The sequence below is a fragment of the Oreochromis aureus genome, linkage group 2, assembly GCF_013358895.1.
Source record: "Oreochromis aureus strain Israel breed Guangdong linkage group 2, ZZ_aureus, whole genome shotgun sequence".
NCBI classification, from domain to species: Eukaryota; Metazoa; Chordata; class Actinopteri; order Cichliformes; family Cichlidae; genus Oreochromis; species Oreochromis aureus.
This window is the reverse complement of record NC_052943.1, coordinates 17,738,125-17,758,166: the sequence shown is the minus strand read 5'-3', so window position 1 is coordinate 17,758,166 and position 20,042 is coordinate 17,738,125. Positions and strand designations below refer to the sequence as shown.

Genomic DNA, 20,042 nt, shown 5'->3' with positions numbered 1-20,042 from the left:
CACTGAAAATACAATTTATCAGTATGGGGGACGTGTGTACCAAATTAATAGCAAACCACTCAGCAGTTGTTCACAACGACTGAAACTCACAGTGGCCTAAAAATGAAAAATTACAGGGTGTAATTTTATCCTCTGCAAACCACGAATACATAGTGTAATACATAGAATACCATAGTGCAAAAGATGTCAAACCTCCAGCATTAGTGTATAAAACAACTGCTGGTTTCCTTTATCATGTCAGAAAATATAAAATTACAGAAGTATGAAGCAGAAAAATCCAAACATCCAGTACTATAATCAGCCACATATGTAGTAGAGTGTTGTTTGACCCCTTTAAGATTTTACATCTTACTCCATGCACCTCAAAATAGGTGAAGTTGTGGCAGAAGTTCCTCTTCTGCTTCTATGACCTACTGGAGAAGTAACCAACACTGATTAGATATAAAAAGAAACGACACTATGTGAATTACATAAAACAAATTTTAATGACGTGACGAAGAAGAATGTGCAGTTTAAATTTGGAAAAGCCGTGATCAAAGCTGACAGTGACTGCTTTCTTGGACATTGACGAGGTTTCATATCAGCGAATCCAGCACTGACTGTTCACACTGAGCCTTACAAACTCCTGGGTCATTCCATAGAAAAAGAAAAATCAGAGAAAATGTTTCCTTTGTACTATAAAATGTTCAGATTAACGTACATGAGGGCAGGTCGAAAAACTGGCGCTGTTTAAGTGAATGAAAAATCGGTTTAACGGGTGCTGAGCCACTAAAAACTCAACAAAAAAATATATATATCTACATGAATGTCAGCATATGTCTCATGTGCTTACTGGGGATTTTGTTATGTGGGAAGGCTAATAGAGACTGAAAATGGCATACAGGCATGGAGGTTTATTGGTCATTGTATCTGCAAGCAGTCTGTCCTAGAAGATTAAATTAGATTTTATGAATCTGCCAATTCAGTTATTTTAATTGTGTGTGCACATTTTATAATAATCTATAATCATCTTAATGTGTATATTAATTGGTTACTGTATGCCACACTTTTCTATCTATAACCATTAACTGCTGAGTGTTTGGTTTTGTGTAAATGAATTAAAGTAGACTTAAACTTGCAAACTGATTGCCATCGACCACAAGCTTTAATAATGGCCGCACTCACATTTGTATTCTTAGATGGTCCTTTTATTTCACTTCTTAAGTACTGGAGCTAACCAGGTGAAATTTCAGTACAGGATCCAAAGCTAAATTTACATTTTTGGTCTGATCTATTTCTCTATAATCAATATACTTAATCAGTATCATGTGATAGCTCCAGTCCAAATTGCACGTGAGGAACAGAAACAAGCGGTGTTGGCACCCGGGATGTTTCTGAGAATTCATTGGAGAAAACCTCAAAAAATGCATTGTGGGTAACTTTTAAATTGTCATATCACTTTGTAGGATTTCAAACAAGTAATAGCTTATGAAAGGTTTCATTTTCCCCTCCATTTAGTTATCAGCCTCTAGCCGTGATTCCTTATGTTTGAAAACTGACATCTAGCGTTGTGTAACACTTGTGAATTTGCAGCCTTTGGCAGGTGTCTGATAATTTTAGATTCTGTCTAACATATGGAAATGATCATGCTGGACCTTCTTTGCTTCTTGAAGATGGATTTCAGTTATTTTTCTTTGTCTGCACAACAAACCCTCAGCAGATTCGGTGGATCAGGTTTGACTGATTTTATATGGAATGACCCTTCTGACACAAACGTGCTACTACTGCTACTTGACAAAGAGAGAGATACATATATGATGCTTACCTGCTTTGCTGCTTTTAGTGGAAACACAGTAAATAAGGTTTGGAGTGTAACTGGTATCTGTATATCCTCAACAACTACTGTAGGTACAATAGCTTATTTCTTCATTAATGCTGCTCTGCAAAGTTTGCCACACACTGATCAGGATATTCTTAAACATAATGTGAAGATTTGATAAATAGGAATCTTGGTCTGTTCGTATATGCTAGGCCTAACTGCATATTATACTGCTGCACATACATTATGAGCATGTAATCCCTCCAATACTGCTAACTCTGCGTGTAATAATGCACAGTGACACTATTAACTGCTACAGAAACGAACGCCTGGGCCTACAATTTTTAAGTTTGGAATTATCTAGCTGATTCAGATTTTAAGAAATATGCCAAAGCTTTCACCTAGCTCAACGTCGCCCTTGCACATGTAGCTGTACTCATCCTCCCAGTGAGGACTGGATCTCCATCTTGAGGAAGGAAGCATTTACAGCTTCTGCAAAAGAGAGGTGAACGTAAAGCATGAGATCTGTTGTTTTGTCCTTTTACAGAATACATCTAACACCGGAAGTCTGTTTACGTTGCATAAGGCAGATAGATGTGTAAACAGTCCTGGCTTTGACCAGGTTGTCTCTCTCGATGCGCATGTGCACAAACACACACAGTGCAGGCCAGAAGAGTGTGAGCGGTGCCCGGGGAGACGAATGCTTTCTCCCTCGCCTTGGGCTGAACTCAAAGTTAGTGTGCTCTGTGGCTCTCCTCCCCTTCCTCGCCTCTTTTTCTTCAACACTCTTCTGAAGGATTATGAAGAAAAGTCCAGAGGAACTGTGCAAACACCCGATGATGTTTCAGGTGTTTTCTTTTCTCGCAGCTGTCTTACGGGCTGTATGGTGGGGGCTTCTCATCTGGAAGGTTGTGAGGAGGGGAGTAGCGTGGAGGGATCATTGTAGGCCAGAGGTGGCTGGCTCCAGACTGTGAATCATCTGACAGGCCTGAAGAGTCAGGGAACACATAGGAGCCCTGCGGATAAAGGAAAACATTTATTACAATATATATATATATATGCTTCGAGCTATTGTGTGCTGGCATCAAATGCGTGAGGACCATGAGATATTTTATATGGATCCAATTGGTAACCCTAGAAACAATCTTCATTAGATCCTACTAACACAAATTTCCTGATAAAGAGCTTGACTGTTGTCCAAAAATAATTAGAAGCACATCAGCACCAGGAGAACTATAAGAAGTTATAAAGGGACTGACACAGTCAACAACAATACTCAGGTAGGTTCTGGAGTTTAAAAGGCGGTCCAAAAGTGTGCAGGGAAATATCCTCCACACCGTTACAACCTCAGGCATTGTAGCTCAGCCAGTTTCATGTTCTTAGCTGATAGGAGTAGCACCCCGTACGGTCTTCTGCTGCATCCAGAAAATCTCATCTTAATTTGGTGGATTCTTTGTCTGTCCTATCACGCTTCTCAACTGCACCTTTAAAGCAGCTGCATACCTGCAGGTCGTAGGCCGAGTATGGCGGCAGGCAGGGGGCAGTGTTGTAATACGGGTTGAGAGACGTGGTGGGCGGGGGAATCTCTGAGGGGACTGGAGCTGTGATGGCCTCTGGTTCAGATGTGCTCTCTGAGGCAGGAGCAGGTGTCTGATGAAGAAACAGAGTGCATTGATGTAACAGTTAGAGAGCTACGATTACAGAGAAGCGGCTACTGATAAATCTGACATGCTCATTCAGTGGACGCACCATGTCTTTGAAGCCTCCCAGCACTGCAGCCGTAATGATGCCCAGGAAGAGGGCCACGATGTTGAGGATCGTAGCCGACCACAAGAGGTGGTAGAGGTGTATGACATCCTGGCAGCTTTTCACATCTGTGTATTCATGGTAGCCTCCCATCAACTCGACACGGCTAGGCCAGTGGGGTAAAACAGAGAGGGTGAAAGCCTATAGTCAAGCCAGAAAAATCACTGACAGTGTTTAGTAGTTTTTAAAGATGCACCTACATCAACAAGACACAGGAAAACAAAACTGGGGTTGATTTATGGTTATAAACATTCAGAGGTTGCCGCTGGAAAGCTGGGAAGGGACACGCACTGATGTTTGGTGACACACAAACATGCAGAGGAAATGACAACCTACAACACATTTCTATGATGTTTTATTAAAAAAAATTAAATAAGACAATGAGTTGATCAATACTGGGCATTAATAGCCTAGAAAAAAGGGACCTACTTCCAAATCATGGATGATTTCTTAAACTTTTTCAAAACATCTTTATTCTGAGGTCCCATAAGAGGATGTTCTCTGAAACAAAGGTTAAAAAAGAAAAGAAACATCCTGGTCTGATACAATCACCGCTGCAGTGCAAATTAAAATGACACAGGAGCGCACATCAAAATATAAACACTGCATAGCGAGAAGGCACAGGTTCTGAGGTCTGTCGGGTGCTCGACCCCCTCGGCATACTCACTTCCCGCAGTTGTAGAGGTCGCAGCAGTAGCAGGTGTTGCTCTTCACTCGCAGGTTACAGGATGTGCCTGCTGTATGACATGGCACCTGAAGTGCAAAAATTAGCTTATGTCTCTTCTCTTTGAGCCTGCATGGATTATTCAGCACCCCAACAATTCAAGCCGATCACACTGACAGACAGCATTTAATGGCTCACTGAATATGAGTTAAATGTCTTTCTTACATCATGCTCAGACGCCGTGTCACTGGTGTGATAAGCACAGCGGCCTGCGTACAGAGGCCTGAGGTCCTGCAGAAGAAATAGAGTAAAAGAAAGAAGAACTGATGAATATGAAAATGCTGGAATAGTTTTATTTTGTTCGCCAACTAAAATTAATAATAAAGTTTTATATTAGACCTGCTATGCACATTTCCAGCTCCATGTTGGGAAGTTTAAAAAAGCAAAAAACAAAACAAAAAACCCCCTGATTTATCTAAGGGGCCTCAATTCATATACTCTGTGAAACAAGACTTTTCCATCCATTTAAACCAACTGTGTTCTGATTGGCTGCCTCTTGTAAGCAAAAGATTTGAAAAAGCAGGTGGGCGGGGCGCCTCTGCTTGCAGTCATGTTAAGGACGTCCCATCTCTTTTACATCATACAGCAACAAAGGGTAGAAAAAACTGTCAGAAACTGAGCTTCTACAGCAGTCTTAAGGCTGAGCTCACAGGGATTACATGCACATAAACAGACCATTTTATAAAAAAAAGTTTAATATAACCAGCTACCATTTTAACAGGAGAGATTTTACATAATTCCCTGTCATACAAGTTTTAAAGCTTTATTTTGTAAAATTTGTCTTCTTTTAGCTGCTTCCTTTAGTGATCCCCACAGTAGCTTTGAGTTTATTCTTTTTCAGGTGGGGTTCTAGGTTATTGGTTATAATTTAGTCCTTGAGATTCAGTTAATGTCTATTTTCTATAAATATTTTGCTTTAGGTGTTTTGTTTTTGTCTCATAGCTTTTATGAGCTTCCCCTGTGTTTCCTGGGTCCTGTTAAGTCTCCCTCAGTGTAGGTGTTGTCATGTTTTGTTACTTCCTGTCTTATTTTGCCAGTCATCTCATGTGCTCTATGTTCCTTTTTCCCCTCTTTAGTTAGATTTTGTTTACCTGAGTCTTGTTATCCCAGCTGTGTCCCCCCTCCCTAAAAACCTCAAGTTTGGATTTAAACCCTCAGTTTTTCTCACTTCCTTTTCACATTCTACTGCATGCTGCTTCTTCCTTTGTTCCATGTTTCCTCTTTGGTTATGAAAGCTTGCACTTTTTTCATTGTTTTGTCTTTTTTTCTTTTTGTTTCTGGATAGTGAGTCTCAAATCTGCCTGACAGCATCATCTTGCCTTCATCTCTAGCATCCTCCTCTGTAACACAAACCCTTTGCATGTCCTCCTTCACTACATCCCACAAGGAAGGCTGTGTTAAGATGGACATGTGATCTAAAATCTTTGCTAAATCAAACATGTGGATCATTTTGTAACATGATGTCGTACTTTAATGGGTTTTTAAAAAAACGTAAAATCGTCAGGATGAATTATCGCTACATGACCAGGCGTCCAAAAGTAATACTGCTTGGGTTAGCTTATTTTATGGCCCTGGGAAATGTATATTTGGTCTGACTTTGTTTTTTACTGGGAAAGAGAAAATACTGGGGTCAAAAATAAATCTACTTTGAAAGTTTGACGAGGACAGCAAAATGTGATCAGGCCGTATTGAGTTTTATGGTTTATTTACAAGTGAATGTCGGGTCAGACAGCTGATGTTTGCTCTCAGGCCAAGTTTGAAGTAGCGACTGCACGTGCAAATACGGAAAACAGCCAACCAACCAAGGAGACACACTTGATGACACTGTGTAGCATACTCTGGATCGTTCAGTATACGCTATGATAAAAAGGAGCTTTTATGTATTACCAAATCAATAAGAATAAAACTGACCTTACCCTTCTCTGATGCAACCAAGGGCCTTTTTGAGTAAGCACTTCAGATGAAAATCATTAATATCACAAATAACCCTGACATTCAATCAGCTGTAAAAATCAAGACTGTGCTTTCTCTTTCTGTTTCCTCAAAGAACACAAAAAATGAACGTGTGGTTTAAAACTACAACCAAAGCAAAAATAGATAAATTTAATAAGCATGCTCCTCAATTAATGCCCCTAAACTCACTTGATTCAACAGTGCGCCTCTTCAGAGTTTAGTGTACCAAACGCTGTTTGAAAGGAAAATGTTCCACTTCACTGACGCCATTAGTGGCGAATGAAAACCTGCTAATGGGAATCTCCCTTTTCACACTGCCCTAACTTATTTCAGCATAATTGTTTTAAGAATGCATTAGTGGTTACTTGTTGTTTTCTGTGCTTTGCATCATGGAGAATAACAGTCTTCTACCACAAAATAAATCATCTTGTGAGACACCCTTCTGTCTCACAAGAAGGGTGTGGCAGCTACCCCAGCCTGAAAAATGTGAGCAGGACGTCGAGGAGAAGGGGATACGTCTAATGTAACCTGGCGCCCATTAAGAAGCCCGTTATTTGTTGTGGAATTAGGGTGATCTAAATTTACAGGATATGTTAAATAAGCTTTTGTGATACTTACAATGTGCCTCGCTGCAAATACTCCATCGACGATGGCACAGCAGAAGGCAGCCACCACTCCAAAGCTGATGAAGACAATGGATGCCACTAACTGTGGAAGAAGATGGAGAAGCACCAGCGTCATGTTTGGGTTTCTATAGAAGGGTAAATCTTAACATAAACATGCATCCTTCTCATGTTCTTTTCCCTCCAGTGGCCTTAAACCAGCTGAAATACACCAATCTTACAGTTGCAGTACATTCATGTATATCAGTGTGCAGAAGTACAGTTCAGATCCAGTTAGTGGAAACATCTCTTGCAGTGGAACCCTTTACCCAAACCCATCCACAGAACTCCTCTCTTTTCAGTCTTCAGTGAAACACAGCCAGTATTCGGTTACACATCACCCCACTCCTCTGGAACCGCCCCACCACAGAGGAGGGAGGGAGTGTGAAGTGACACCACAGAATGAGCAGGCTGAGGAACAGTTTCTACAATCAGATCTGAGTCCAGATTGAAAGGTTGAAGCTCCTTTGACCTTTCAAAAGTGGACGTGGTTGTTCTTGGACATTACTAAATAGCTTTTCATGAGTCAAAGTTCAAACTAATCTCTTGTGTACCTTGTGCAGAAACTCTGAAGTCCCCCCACCCCTCTTTTTTATGCTACCTATTCTCTGATTGGCTGCCCCTCACACACAGAAGGTGGGCGGACCTTCTGTGCTCACACCCAGAGCTGTATCCCTGAGATCACCATTTTAAAGGGATGCCTTCTTTCTTTTATATCATAAAAATCCAATAGTAGAAAAAAAGGGAACTAAATGTTCAGAGCAAACTGAAGCCTGAGCGTTTAGCTCACAGGCACCACTCATGTGACCTCATTATCTATCACTTTGTTTAATCGACCATTATGTAGAGTACATAAACAGCCTCGTCTCATAGCAGAATGCGAAATACACAGGGAAAAGCAATCGATCTGTTAATGAATATGAAATGTTACATTTTTGTCCACACTCTTCAGAGGGGAACATGGCAGCCAAAAAAAAGACACGTCTAAGAGTCAAAGTGTATGTTTTTTTATTTGTTATCGTGGCACAGGTGTTCAGATTTTCCTGCATCTCAGGTGATTGCATGGGGGTATGGTCGCATGTTATTTACCTGCCTCGGCGTACTCAACAGGGAGGCTGGGTTTTTTCAAACTTTTCTGTTGACCGTCATTTTAGCATGTCATTTCACATCACTTTTAAGTCCTAATCATAAATGGTTTAAGTTAATACATGCGTTATTTGTTCTGACTGAAAGCAAAGTTTATTGTTTCAGTTTGAAAATAAATACGCAAAACAACTGTGGGACTTGGTGTGGCTCATTAGTGTCGTGTCACAGTACAAAAACCAACTCAGCTCGGCTTTATTTGTGGATGGAAGTCGCAACAACCTGAAACAGGACGGATGAAAAATTGTGTTCAGGAACACAGTAAGAAGGACGGGCAATTTATGTCTCCAGAAACATGGATTAGTAGATCAGCTGTTATCACAAACTGCTATGAGACGGTCTTGTTATATATCATAAATCACTATGGTATATGTCAGAGAGTAAGAAAAAGGATGATTGTTCAGCTTTAACAATAACATTTTTTATTACAGCAAGTAAAAACAGCACCAAGCACTTTGAGCTCTTCGAGTGTTTCTTGCTCTGTTTTATTTTCCTGCATCGTGGAATAAAACTGGTCACAAATTTTTTTATTTTTTTTGTGAATGTCTGAGGTTAGTTAGGTTGCTCAAGCTTTCATCTTCCTTGTTTGTAAATTTGTCTTTTTGCATTTTTTTTTGTTTCTTTTGCTATTTGATGCCTCAAAGCTATGAATCTGGGGGTTATTAGACCTGACAAAACTCAGTTAAAGACAGAAAATTGGTAAAAAGACACATCTAAAAATAATTCTGACCTATATCTTTAAATTGCTGTTTGAGTCCTGTACTTTGAGGTAGTTTGTTATTGCACGTGTACATGTGGACATTGCGTTCTGTTTGGGAATCATCTGATGGTGTTGGGTATCAGTCTCATACTGCAACTATATGTATACGACTCAGGCCCATGCCCTTACTAAAGTCTGCTTCTTCACAGCTCATATCACAGCTACTGATCGGAAGGTTTTTTTAATGAACACTTAATGCTTCACATATTTGTTCACCCATTTCTCACTGTGAGTATTACTAATTTGAGCTTTACTTTTTCTACTCAGACGTCACTTCACCACCCCGATGAAATGTGTCAGTCAAGCAGTGAAGCTGTTCTATATACTGCAAGTGTCGCTGGAAATTTGACCCATTTTAATATGTCACCGCAGACTGTTATTTTTATAATTTTTTAGCAGGTCAGTTCAGTCAGGACAACCGTGGTCAAAAGACGACTGTTTTTCCATCTGCAGTTATTTATATTTGACCTCTCTGCCCTTCCCACGTGCATACATGGAAAGCGTAAGGCACAGACAAGACCAGGCATCAGTGAAAACAGATACTGTGCTGATTAAAATCAGGCACAGAATAAAAGAACGAGCTGAGGTAGAGGTGCGTTGCAAAGTGGCTGGCAGTGCACAGCAACTGTGGGAAGGTTAAAGCAGCTTAAATAGTGCTCTATATGAGATTTGCCAATTGAATGCATAAAAAGATATCAGCTTAGGCACCAGCTGTTGTGGGCCGGCGATGTCAAGACTGCGGCTGAGTTTGACTTTGTGACCTCCCTGAGCAAACACTATACTCAAATTAAAAGGGTAACCCTACAAACAAAATTTGTTTGGGGCTATGTAGTGGTAGTTATAAGTCTGCTTAACATTTCAAATTCTGTAATACTAATGTGGGAATCTAAGCCTAGAGCCCCTCTCATAGCAGCTGTCTAGGATATACCTTGCCTCTTGCCACATGGGCGACAGAATACGCTCGCTAAGTGGTTAAAAGAAATACATCGGATGAGTTACTCTATTTCTTTCAGTTTTAAGTATAAAATATGTTAAATAATTCTAGGATTCTTCAATAACAACTCAGCACAACAACAACTCAGCACAAAGTGGGCCATGTGAAATCAGAATCGGAATACTTTATTAATCCCTGAGGAAATTATGTGGTTACAGTTGCTTCAAGACAGTAAGAAATCACAGAGCGGGGTCAGCGGACGCTGGGGGGCATAGCGCACAGAGGTCGCCACCTTTCTGCAAGGTCAGTCGCTACAGACCTCCAAAGTTCACGTGGCCTTCGAAGTGGCTCAAGAACAGTGAGTAGAGAGCTTCATGGAACGGGTTTCATGGCCAAGCAGCTGCACCCAAGCCACACATCACGAACAGCAATGCAAAGCGTCAGATGCGGTGGTGTAAAGCACCTTGCCACTAGACTCTTCACTGCACTAGAGCATTGGAGGTGTGTTCTGGGGTGACGAGTCACACTTTTCTGTCTGGCAACTCGATGGATGAGTCTGGGTTTGGTGTTTGCCAGGACTGCTTGTCTGACTGCACTGTGCCAAGTTTGGTGGAGGGGGGAATATGGTGCGGGGTTGTTTTTCAGGAACTGGGCTCAGCCCCTTAGTTGCAGTGAAAAGACTCTTAATGCTTCAGCACACCAAGACACTTTGGACAATTTCATGCTCTCAACTTTATAGGAACAGTTTGAGGATGGGGCTTGCCTGTTCCAACAGGACTGTGCACCAGTACACAAAGGGTACAAATTTGGTGCTGAAGAACTTGACTGGCCTACACAGAGTCCTGACCGCAAACACACCTTTGGGATGAATTAATCAGTGTCTGACCTCACAAATGCACTTCTGGGTGCTGAAATGCTCCTAAACCTTGAGGAAATCCTTCCCAGAAGAGTTGAAGCTGTTATGGCTGCAAAGGGTGAAATCATATTAAACTCTATGGATGAGGAACGGGACGTCACTCAAGTTCATGCGTGTGAAGGCAGATAAGCAAATGCTTTTGGCAACATACTGTAGCTGAACTCAGTAACCTCTCTCTACGAACCGAGAGGAAGCTTTTCTCCAAGTACCCTTGACAAGACACTGGACCATAAGCAGCTGCTCATGCACCCACCGTGATAGATAAAATACACTGAATAAAAGCAGTGCATGAATGTAGACAACTAATACCAGCGCAGTTACAACGTCACTAACTAGTCACGCTATAAATAATGTCAGCACATGTTTTGTGTAATGAGATTTTATGGTGGTAAACAAGAGTGTGGTGTAATGTGCCAGGGCTCATTCAACACACACGCCTGCTGACTGGAACTCCAGGCATCTAAATGCTGTTGCATGATGGGAAAAAGTGTCACGACACAAACACATTCTTAACTCCAGCTCTGACAGAGCCTGCCCGGCTCCTCCCACCTGCTCCGCTCATCTGAAGTTTCCTTCCCCACATTCCTGCACAGACATCTGTCTTCCTCCACTTACACCCTATTTCTATTTCAGGCTGCGTAACCCCGACCCCGAAATTCAGGATAGTTTGTCCGATACTCAACACACGAAGCTCGTCAGGATGAGCGGGACTGCAGTCACATAATCAAACTGCTTTGTCTGCTGTAGGGTAACTGGGACTAATATTCAGTTTAATATCAGCGATGTAGAGATGAGGTGACACGAAACACTGAAAGAGATCTCAGTGCACAGAGGTAATATAAATCCTCTTACCATCTGCCTCTTGTTCTCTATCAAATGAGCGCCGATAATTCCCAGAAAAGAGCCAAAGCCCAGCTGAAAGGAGAGAAAACAGCTGTTAGGGCATTTATCTAGCTTTGATTTCAGAATCTTGAGTGCACAGTGCAAGCACAGCACAAGTCTGATATATCAAGTATTAATAATATTTATCATAATGGTACAATTGTTGTGATTTCTCTTTATCTTATGATGCTCTCTTTGTAAGTAAATTCCAATATGTTTTATTCATTTATCAATCTGACTAATGTGACGAAACCTGCTCTACAGTAACCATTTACGTAAGCGAGAATGCTAAAAGCCAAGTAGTGTGACGAACAGATTTAGAGATTGAAACATATTACCTCATTCAGTGGATAATGACAGTGATGCTAAATAATAAATGTGGGTAATATTTACGGCTCAAGACCTTCGGTGATGAGGTTTATCAGGACTACTGAGTAGTGGAGAGTGTGCTGGAAGCACAGCGACTTCACTTATCATGCAGCCTAAGAGAGAACAGGCCTGCTGGGCCGCGTCTGTCGATGGTACGCGCCGGTGCGAATGTGTACTCACGATGACTCCTGAGTAGTAGCCGCCCACTGTGATGTTCTGTGTCCTGGTAGTCGCTGCCAGGCCGAAGATGAGGATGAGCACAGACACAATGAGCAGCATCACCGTCACAATTATGGATTTCCTCTTTCTTCTCTTAAAGGATCCTAGAAGAAATAAGTAAACATTAACACTAGCACAAGCAGTAAAGAGATTCAGACAATTGCTTCAACTCTCATATGGTCCCACCATAGCATTTCATGCAGGTTCAGGTCTGGACTTTGAATGAGCCATCGTAACACCTTGATTCTTTTCTTTTTCAGACGTTCGTTTGTAGATTTGCTGCTGTTCTTGGATCACAGTCCTGTTGCATGACCCGGTGTCAGCCATGCTTTAGATATCAGACTGACAGCTTTACATTTTGACTCTAAAATATTCTGGTATCCAGGGGAGTTCATGGTGGACTCACCAACCCTCCCCCACTGTGCCTGACAGCTGGTATGAGGTGTTTTTGCCGGTATGCTGTGTTTGGGTTTCTCTAGTTTGGCACAGTGGGTTATGGCCAAACACTCTGGTCTCTGTTAGAAGTCTTGTGGTTTGTTCAGATGCAACTTTGCAAACCTAAGCCATGCTTTCATGTGGCTTAAGGCGAGAAGAGCCTTTCTTACTTTGCTATATTAACTACATTGTACTGTGCTGCATAGCCATTTCTGGAAATGTATATCTTTTTAGTTTATAGCCTACATAGTTTTTTTTCTTCACAGACTAAGAAGTAAAACTACCTGCTCCTGATGTCAGCATCTGAAGAGTATTCAATTTGATCCACAATGGCCATCAGTTCTATTCAAACATAACAATTTGTAACAGTAAATATTCAGTTTCTGAGAAAACAAGGACACAGCTTTCAAGGAGCAACAACTTAACACATTTCTTCATCCATTCTGGCAAAATGACCAGTTTACCCAATGTCAGAGGGATTCATCCCTTTTAGCGGCAATGACTTATTCAGTGACTTAAAAGAAATTTTATAGAATTACCATCTTAACTTGCGGGTTGTCTGTATATTTTTGTGAATCATCAAATAAGCGCTGATAATTCTGAACAGGAAATTTGCAAATGTTTTGAGATAATGGGTGAAAGCAATTGAGAAAACCCACAAAGGGACTCGTGACTGTTCTTTAGTATTCTGCCTCCCTCGCTTTGACCATTAGTGGGCACTTCTGTTGATGTGTCTCTGAGGAAGTGATAAAACCTCAAGTATCTGAAGAGCTGCTGCATGTGTGAACGTTTGAAATATTCACAAGGACCTGACTGAGTTTCAATTTAGCCCAGTTAATGATTAAATTCTTACCTAAAAATGAGGAAAAATTTACTACTATGGTTAAAAAAAATTTTTTCTTAACGTCAACGCCTACAAGTGATATGTTCTGATTCTTGTCTCCACTCACTCCACCCTACCTGTGGTCTCTTCTTCACCTCTCTCGTGCACTGTCCATTGATTTAGCTGGTTGACCTCAGGTATTTAAACTTGTCACTTTCACTACCCTTACTCTTTGCGGTGTGACTGAAACCCCTGTCTCCTTTTCATTCACACACATCTTTTCTGTCTTGCTTCTACTGGCTTTCATTCCTCTTCTCTCCAGAGCATACCTCCACTTCTCCAGGCTCTCTTCTGCCTGCTCCCTACTCTCACTACAGATCACAATGTCGTCTGAAAACATCATAGTCCATGGAGACTCCTGCATGTCCATCATCACTGCAAACAAGAAGGGGTTCAGAGCCAAGGCCTACTTTGACTCAATCGAAGCACCACCCTCACATACTTCTCTGCGACTCCTGACTTCCTTATTCAGTACCACAGTTCCTCTCTTAGCACCCCATCATATGCTTTCTCTAGACCCACAAAAACACAGAGCATCAATCTTTAAAACACTACATCTGTAGTGCTCATTCTCAGCACGAAGCCATACTGAAGATCAGAATATGCCAGATATTTCTCTGGCATATTCTCCCTCTCCAAGATTGATTAGCACATTTCCATCTCTATCCTTAACCACCTGAACCTGCTGCACATTCTTATCAGCTCAAGCGCTCAGCCTAGCCAAATCATTCGTTCCTTCCTTAGTGTTCTGCCTCTCATACACTCACTATAAGCCTTTTCCCATACTCCCATCTACTTTCTTCATCTCCTTGACTATTCCACTTTTTCTTTTCAAACCTCTTCCTTCAAATACTGTCTTATACTTCCTCATTCCACGATCAAATCTCCAAGTTTTCTTTCATCTGTTTAGAGGATACACCAGACACCTCCTTGGCAGGTTCGCTCGCCACTGAAGCTGTACTTTCTGTCTAAACTCTTGCCTGAACTCTGCACAACATTCTTCCTTCTTCAACCTAATGAAAGTTAAACCTCTAAATGCAAATAAAAAACAGTAAAAGGATCCAGTTCACCCAATATGGGCTCAGCCAAAATGGAAAACTGTCCTGTAGTCCGACCAATCAAAATAAAGCTTAGACACTGTATTCGCTGGACTGAAGAGGAGAGGGACCAGCCCACTTATTAGTGATAAGAGTTCAAAAGCTATCATGTGTGAATGTGCCATCAATGCTGAGCAATATTTACAAATTTCAGAGCAACAAATGACATCTATAAAAACGATTTGCTTTTTTCAGTGAAGGACAGGGCCAAAGCACGTTCTGCATGTATTCCAACAGGGTGCATCAATAAAGAGCTTGAGCACCTGAAGCATTGAAAAGATGACCATAAACTATAAATAATATGTACATCAATGTGCCAAAGATCAGCCTTCAACACTCAAATACTCTAAGGTGATATTCCTTTAATTTGTTAAAGCCAAATCTCATCAATGTAAGAATAGGAGAATGGCAGAGAGAGGCAGTGGCTGCTAAGTTAAGATGCAGTCTTCAATATTTACTCTCGTGCATTTGTTTCAGTCTGTGGTTGCGCAAAACTGCTCTTTCTATATCCTCAGTGATTTATTCTGTCGTCATAGCCCATTTTAGATTAAGCCGAGTCACTTCCACACTCTGTTTTATCAATACATGAACATGTCAAGGTCAAGTCTGCTGCTGAATACTGATGCTCCAACCTGGAGATAAACAAGAAAGCATGCTCAGCTTGTGTGACTAAACCATATGGCTACAGTTCATTTCTGTCTCCGTGGTGCCTGCGTAAAGAAGGACACGGCCTCTGAGATTAATGAGCCAGAAATACATGTGTGAGTTTGCAGAGCTTAGAGTTAAAATAACAGCTATACTGTGAGAAAACTACTTTTCCAGCAGGCAACAGAAGGAGTGACATGACCATGAGAAACTTGGTGCTGCCATCAGAACAGTTTACCCAGTACAAGATTAACATGTTACCATTCAGCTGGTGCTAGAGTGAGGCCTGGGTTTTGCTGTTGACACATGTTAAAATGGCAGTTTCAGAAACTAGAAGATGTTACCTTTAAAATTAGAAAACTCAGCATCACAGTTTTTCTGCTTTTTCTCTTTTTGGGGGGAAAAAACCCAAACAGTTTTTAAAGAGACTCTTAAACAGTTTAGAAAAAGGATGCATGGATGGAGTTCCTAAGAGGCTGGAACTCTGAGGGTTTTATTCCTGAATGTAGCCGAAGAAAAAAGAAGAGGATTGCTAAACTACTAAACTGGACTTTAGTTAAAATTACAAACCGGATTCCAAAAAAGTTGGGACACTAAACAAATTGTGAATAAAAACTGAATGCAATGATGTGGAGATGGCAAATGTCAATATTTTATTTGTAATAGAACGTAGATGACAGATCAAAAGTTTAATCCGAGAAAATGTATCATTTTAAAGGAAAAATATGTTGATTCAAAATTTCACGGTGTCAACAAATCCCCAAAAAGTTGGGACAAGTAGCAATAAGAGGCTGGAAAAAGTAAATGTGAGCATAACGAAGAGCTGGAAGACCAATTAACACTAATTAGGTTAATTGGCAACATGATTGGGTATAAAAAGAGCTTCTCAGAGTGGCAGTGTCTCTCAGAAGCCAAGATGGGTAGAGGATCACCAATTCCCACAATGTTGCGCAGAAAGATAATGGAGCAATATCAGAAAGGTGTTACCCAGCGAAAAATTGCAAAAATCATCAACTGTGCATAACATCATCCGAAGATTCAGAGAATCTGGAACAATCTCTGTGTGTAAGGGTCAAGGGCGTAAACCCATACTGGACGCCCGTGATCTCCGGGCCCTTAAACGACACTGCACCACAAACAGGAATGCTACTGTAAAGGAAATCACGGAATGGGCTCAGGAATACTTCCAGAAACCATTGTCAGTGAACACAATCCACCGTGCCATCCGCCGTTGCCAGCTGAAACTCTACAGTGCAAAGAAGAAGCCATTTCTAAGCAAGATCCACAAGCTCAGGCGTTTTCACTGGGCCAGGGATCATGTAAAATGGAGTGTGGCAAAATGGAAGACTGTTCTGTGGTCAAACGAGTCACGATTCGAAGTTCTTTTTGGAAATGTGGGACACCATGTCATCCGGACCAAAGAGGACAAGGACAACCCAAGTTGTTATCAACGCTCAGTTCAGAAGCCTGCGTCTCTGATGGTATGGGGTTGCATGAGTGCGTGTGGCATGGGCAGCTTGCATGTCTGGAAAGGCACCATCAATGCAGAAAAATATATTCAGGTTCTAGAACAACATATGCTCCCATCCAGACGTCATCTCTTTCAGGGAAGACCCTGCATTTTTCAACAAGATAATGCCAGACCACATTCTGCATCAATCACAACATCATGGCTGCGTAGGAGAAGGATCCGGGTACTGAAATGGCCAGTCTGCAGTCCAGATCTTTCACCTATAGAGAACATTTGGCGCATCATAAAGAGGAAGGTGCGACAAAGAAGGCCCAAGACAACTGAACAGTTAGAGGCCTGTATTAGACACGAATGGGAGAGCATTCCTATTGCTAAACTTGAGAAACTGGTCTCCTCGGTCCCCAGACGTCTGTTGAGTGTTGTAAGAAGGGGAGATGCCACACAGTGGTGAAAATGGCCTTGTCCCAACTTTTTGGGGATTTGTTGACACATGACATTTTGAATCACCATATTTTTCCCTTAAGGTGATAAATTTTCTCAGTTTCAACTTTTGTTCCGTGATTTATGTTCTATTCTGAATAAAATGTTGACATTTGCCATCTCCACATCATTGCATTCAGTTTTTATGCACAATTTGTTTAGTGTCCCAACTTTTTTGGAATCCGGTTTGTAAATGTAAACTGAAGTTTTTGTTTTATTAAACTTTTAACACATTTAAAATCTACTAGGCTGATATTTTTTGTTTCTTGTCAAACTGTGATACTTTTAATTGGATTCATTTGCACAAACACACAGGACACAAAAAGGCTGTGCCAAAGATCATATAATTACCATTAAATTTCAATCATTAAATGTTTACAATCGAAAGGATTAAAAATCAATAAAACAAAAAAACAACAACAGATTAATACATAAAGTCAGTCTAACTTTATCTGGCCAGGTTTTGATCTAGCACATTTTTTCTACTGATCATTAGATTGTGGAGGGAAAATGTATGGTGGCTACGAAGTACCAAAAGAAATCATCAAGTGAATCACCAGAAGAACAGAAACGGATTTAAAGGTTTGAGTGGGCCACAGAAGATTTTCAAATTAAAAGTGATACATGGTGCTAGTTTTTGAATGGCAGATCTAATATAAATGATTCAAGGTTTATTTAATTTATCTTAAAATTCTGTATAAAACCGCCAGAAGTAACAAGAAAATGGAAAACCTTCTGTTAACTAAGGTTAGCAGCTTAGCCATGAACCAGGAGAAAAGTTTAGGTAGTTTAAGCATACTTAACGTTATTATTGAGGTAGGATTATGACCTTTTTTTCTTTTTTTTTTTTTTACTTATGTAGTCTCATTTCAAACTTTAAATGCTTGTTTTTGTATTAAATAAATGTTTCATAAACTCTTCACTTTTCTATTTATTTCTGATCAAATGTCTTTGAGTAAGGTGCCACTTTATTAAACAATGTCCTAGAAACGCCCCTGCCCAACTTGCCTTACAGGGATTTAAAAACAAAGCAAACAAACTCCAAAGCAAACTTCTATTGTTTGAATAATCAACGGTGTGCTGCCATCTGATGAGAATTACCCCCTTTGCCAAATATATTCCCCGATTTTTTTTCTCGCGGTATTTGATCGTTTAATCGATTTATTTTTCATGGCAGCTGCCCGGCATCCAGCTGAAAAGAAAGAAAGAAGAAGAACAAGAAGAAGAAATGGGTGTGCGGCAGCCAGCAGCGCCAAACCTCCAAGCTGCTCCGGTTACTCAGCGCCGCCGCACCTGCAGTGACGCGCTGCGGCCTGGCAGAGAAAAAAATAGTCTGCCCGGTGATGCAACGAGTGTTTCAGGCTGCTTTTAAAAGACATAAGAGAAAATCATAAAAAGATTTCATTTCTTTCATCCGATGTAAATAACAAGTGTGGATGAGCATTTTAAGGCTCACCTGGGTGTTATGGGAGAGGTAAAAGACGCATGAGAAAATCCCCGCAGTGTAAGTCAGTTTAACGGGTTTTAATTGACAGAAAAACCTGCTGCAGACACGCCGCTGACCTTGCTCGCACACCTACCAATGCTCGTTTCTGAGAGGGTCAGCCCGCTGGATTGGAGGCTCTGAGGAGCGGGCATGCTGGCTGGAAGACGTTTTACCGAAGTCCAATCCTCTTCCAAATAAAAATAAATAAATATATATATATATTAAACAATCACGACTCAGTGCTGGGTGATATAAATCTGAGGGCTAACGGTGGACGAACTGCGGCATTCTCTGACGAGCTGTCCTCCGTCCCGCTGAAGCCCGGGCCCGTCTCATTTACATCCCCGCGGCTGCGGAGACCTCGCTCGGCGTCCGTCCTCTCGCCGTGTCGGTGTCGGACAGCAGGTCGCTGGTGCTGCTGCTGGTTGTATGTGCGCATGTCACACACACACACACACACACACACACCGAAAAGCAGCTACTCTGGAAGCCGTTACTATTTAAATAGTAATGTTCGCTACTTTGCGTTACCCTCGCAAAGGTGTTAGCGGTGGATCTGTTTTGCAGCTGCTGCTAGTTTATTTGCTGAAATATATAAACTGATATCAAGAGGAGCAAGTACAAGCCTCAGGGCAACTTAAATTAAAAATGAGTCTAATTTAACATTTCAGATTAAGGCTGAAGTTTCAAAATGATGTTGATTTAACAGAAATTACAAATAAATAGGAGGTGTAAGAGTGAATTAACGATTTTCTCTAATAGTTGGATTATCGCCGAAAACAGGGATTAAACATCCTACTGGGCGCCTGTTTTGTGACAAATATAGTTTAAAAGTGTTTAAAATCTTTTTTTTTCTTTTTGTTTGATATTATGAAGATTTAAATCCACACTTCTAGAGAAACTCATAAAAAAGTCTCACCTTGGTGTTTAGTGGGCCTCAGGACGCGCAGCGAGCGCCACCAACCGTCACAACTACAGCGTTGCGTTCAAGAACTGCGAGACGTTCTGGGAAACTGTTAATCATTTATTCACAGGGATGCTTTTGAGTGCATGTCGAAATGTGAGGAAATCTCAGAAGTATCACGAACATGAGCTGTTTTTCTTCTAGTGTGGCGGGTTGGAGGAACAGCTGAAAGAGGACTGGAAGAAAGACCAACTTTAAAAAAAGCCACCTGGGAATTCCATCCCTGGAAATGTACTCTAGCGAACCTTAATTACAATTTAGCACAAAAGCACTCAGACTTAGTACAGACGAGGCAGATGCATGGGTAATTCATTTCAATAATTTATTAAACAAATCCATCCATTTTCTCTGGCTTATCCAAGTCAGGGTCAAGAGGAAGCTGGAGCCTATCCCAGCTATCACAGGGCGAGAGGTG

The 20,042-nt window shown here is 41.1% G+C and overlaps 1 protein-coding gene across 6 annotated transcripts; it reads right to left on the bottom strand.

Annotated features, from left to right (window-relative positions):
- Positions 1 to 468: 468 nt before the first annotated feature.
- tmem255a (transmembrane protein 255A) lies at positions 469 to 19,623 on the bottom strand. 6 transcript variants are annotated; one of them, XM_039620136.1, is made up of 12 exons: positions 19,583 to 19,623; positions 18,758 to 19,084; positions 12,128 to 12,270; positions 11,549 to 11,611; positions 6,900 to 6,989; positions 4,494 to 4,559; positions 4,272 to 4,357; positions 4,034 to 4,105; positions 3,805 to 3,894; positions 3,548 to 3,710; positions 3,302 to 3,448; positions 469 to 2,814 (listed from the first exon to the last, which is right to left on the bottom strand). In XM_039620136.1, the coding sequence occupies exons 2-12, from the start codon at positions 18,813 to 18,815 to the stop codon at positions 2,671 to 2,673; spliced, it is 1,122 nt and encodes a 373-aa protein (XP_039476070.1). In that variant the 5' UTR covers positions 18,816 to 19,084; positions 19,583 to 19,623; the 3' UTR covers positions 469 to 2,670. The 6 variants fall into 6 exon arrangements, with proteins under 6 accessions (XP_039476070.1, XP_039476063.1, XP_039476075.1 ...); XM_039620129.1 differs by having other exon boundaries at positions 18,758 to 19,081; positions 19,583 to 19,599; XM_039620141.1 differs by lacking the exon at positions 19,583 to 19,623 and having other exon boundaries at positions 18,758 to 18,850; positions 18,944 to 19,213.
- Between the last annotated feature and the right edge of the window lie 419 nt (positions 19,624 to 20,042).

Coding starts and splice junctions, on each gene's coding strand:
- tmem255a (XM_039620136.1), bottom strand. CDS start 18,815: ATGCCCGCTCCTCAGAGCCTCCAATCCAGCGGGCTGACCCTCTCAGAA. Junction 3,895..4,033: donor AAATCATCCATGATTTGGAA/GTAGGTCCCTTT, acceptor ACCAAACATCAG/TGCGTGTCCCTTCCCAGCTT. Junction 2,815..3,301: donor ACTCGGCCTACGACCTGCAG/GTATGCAGCTGC, acceptor CTTTATCCGCAG/GGCTCCTATGTGTTCCCTGA.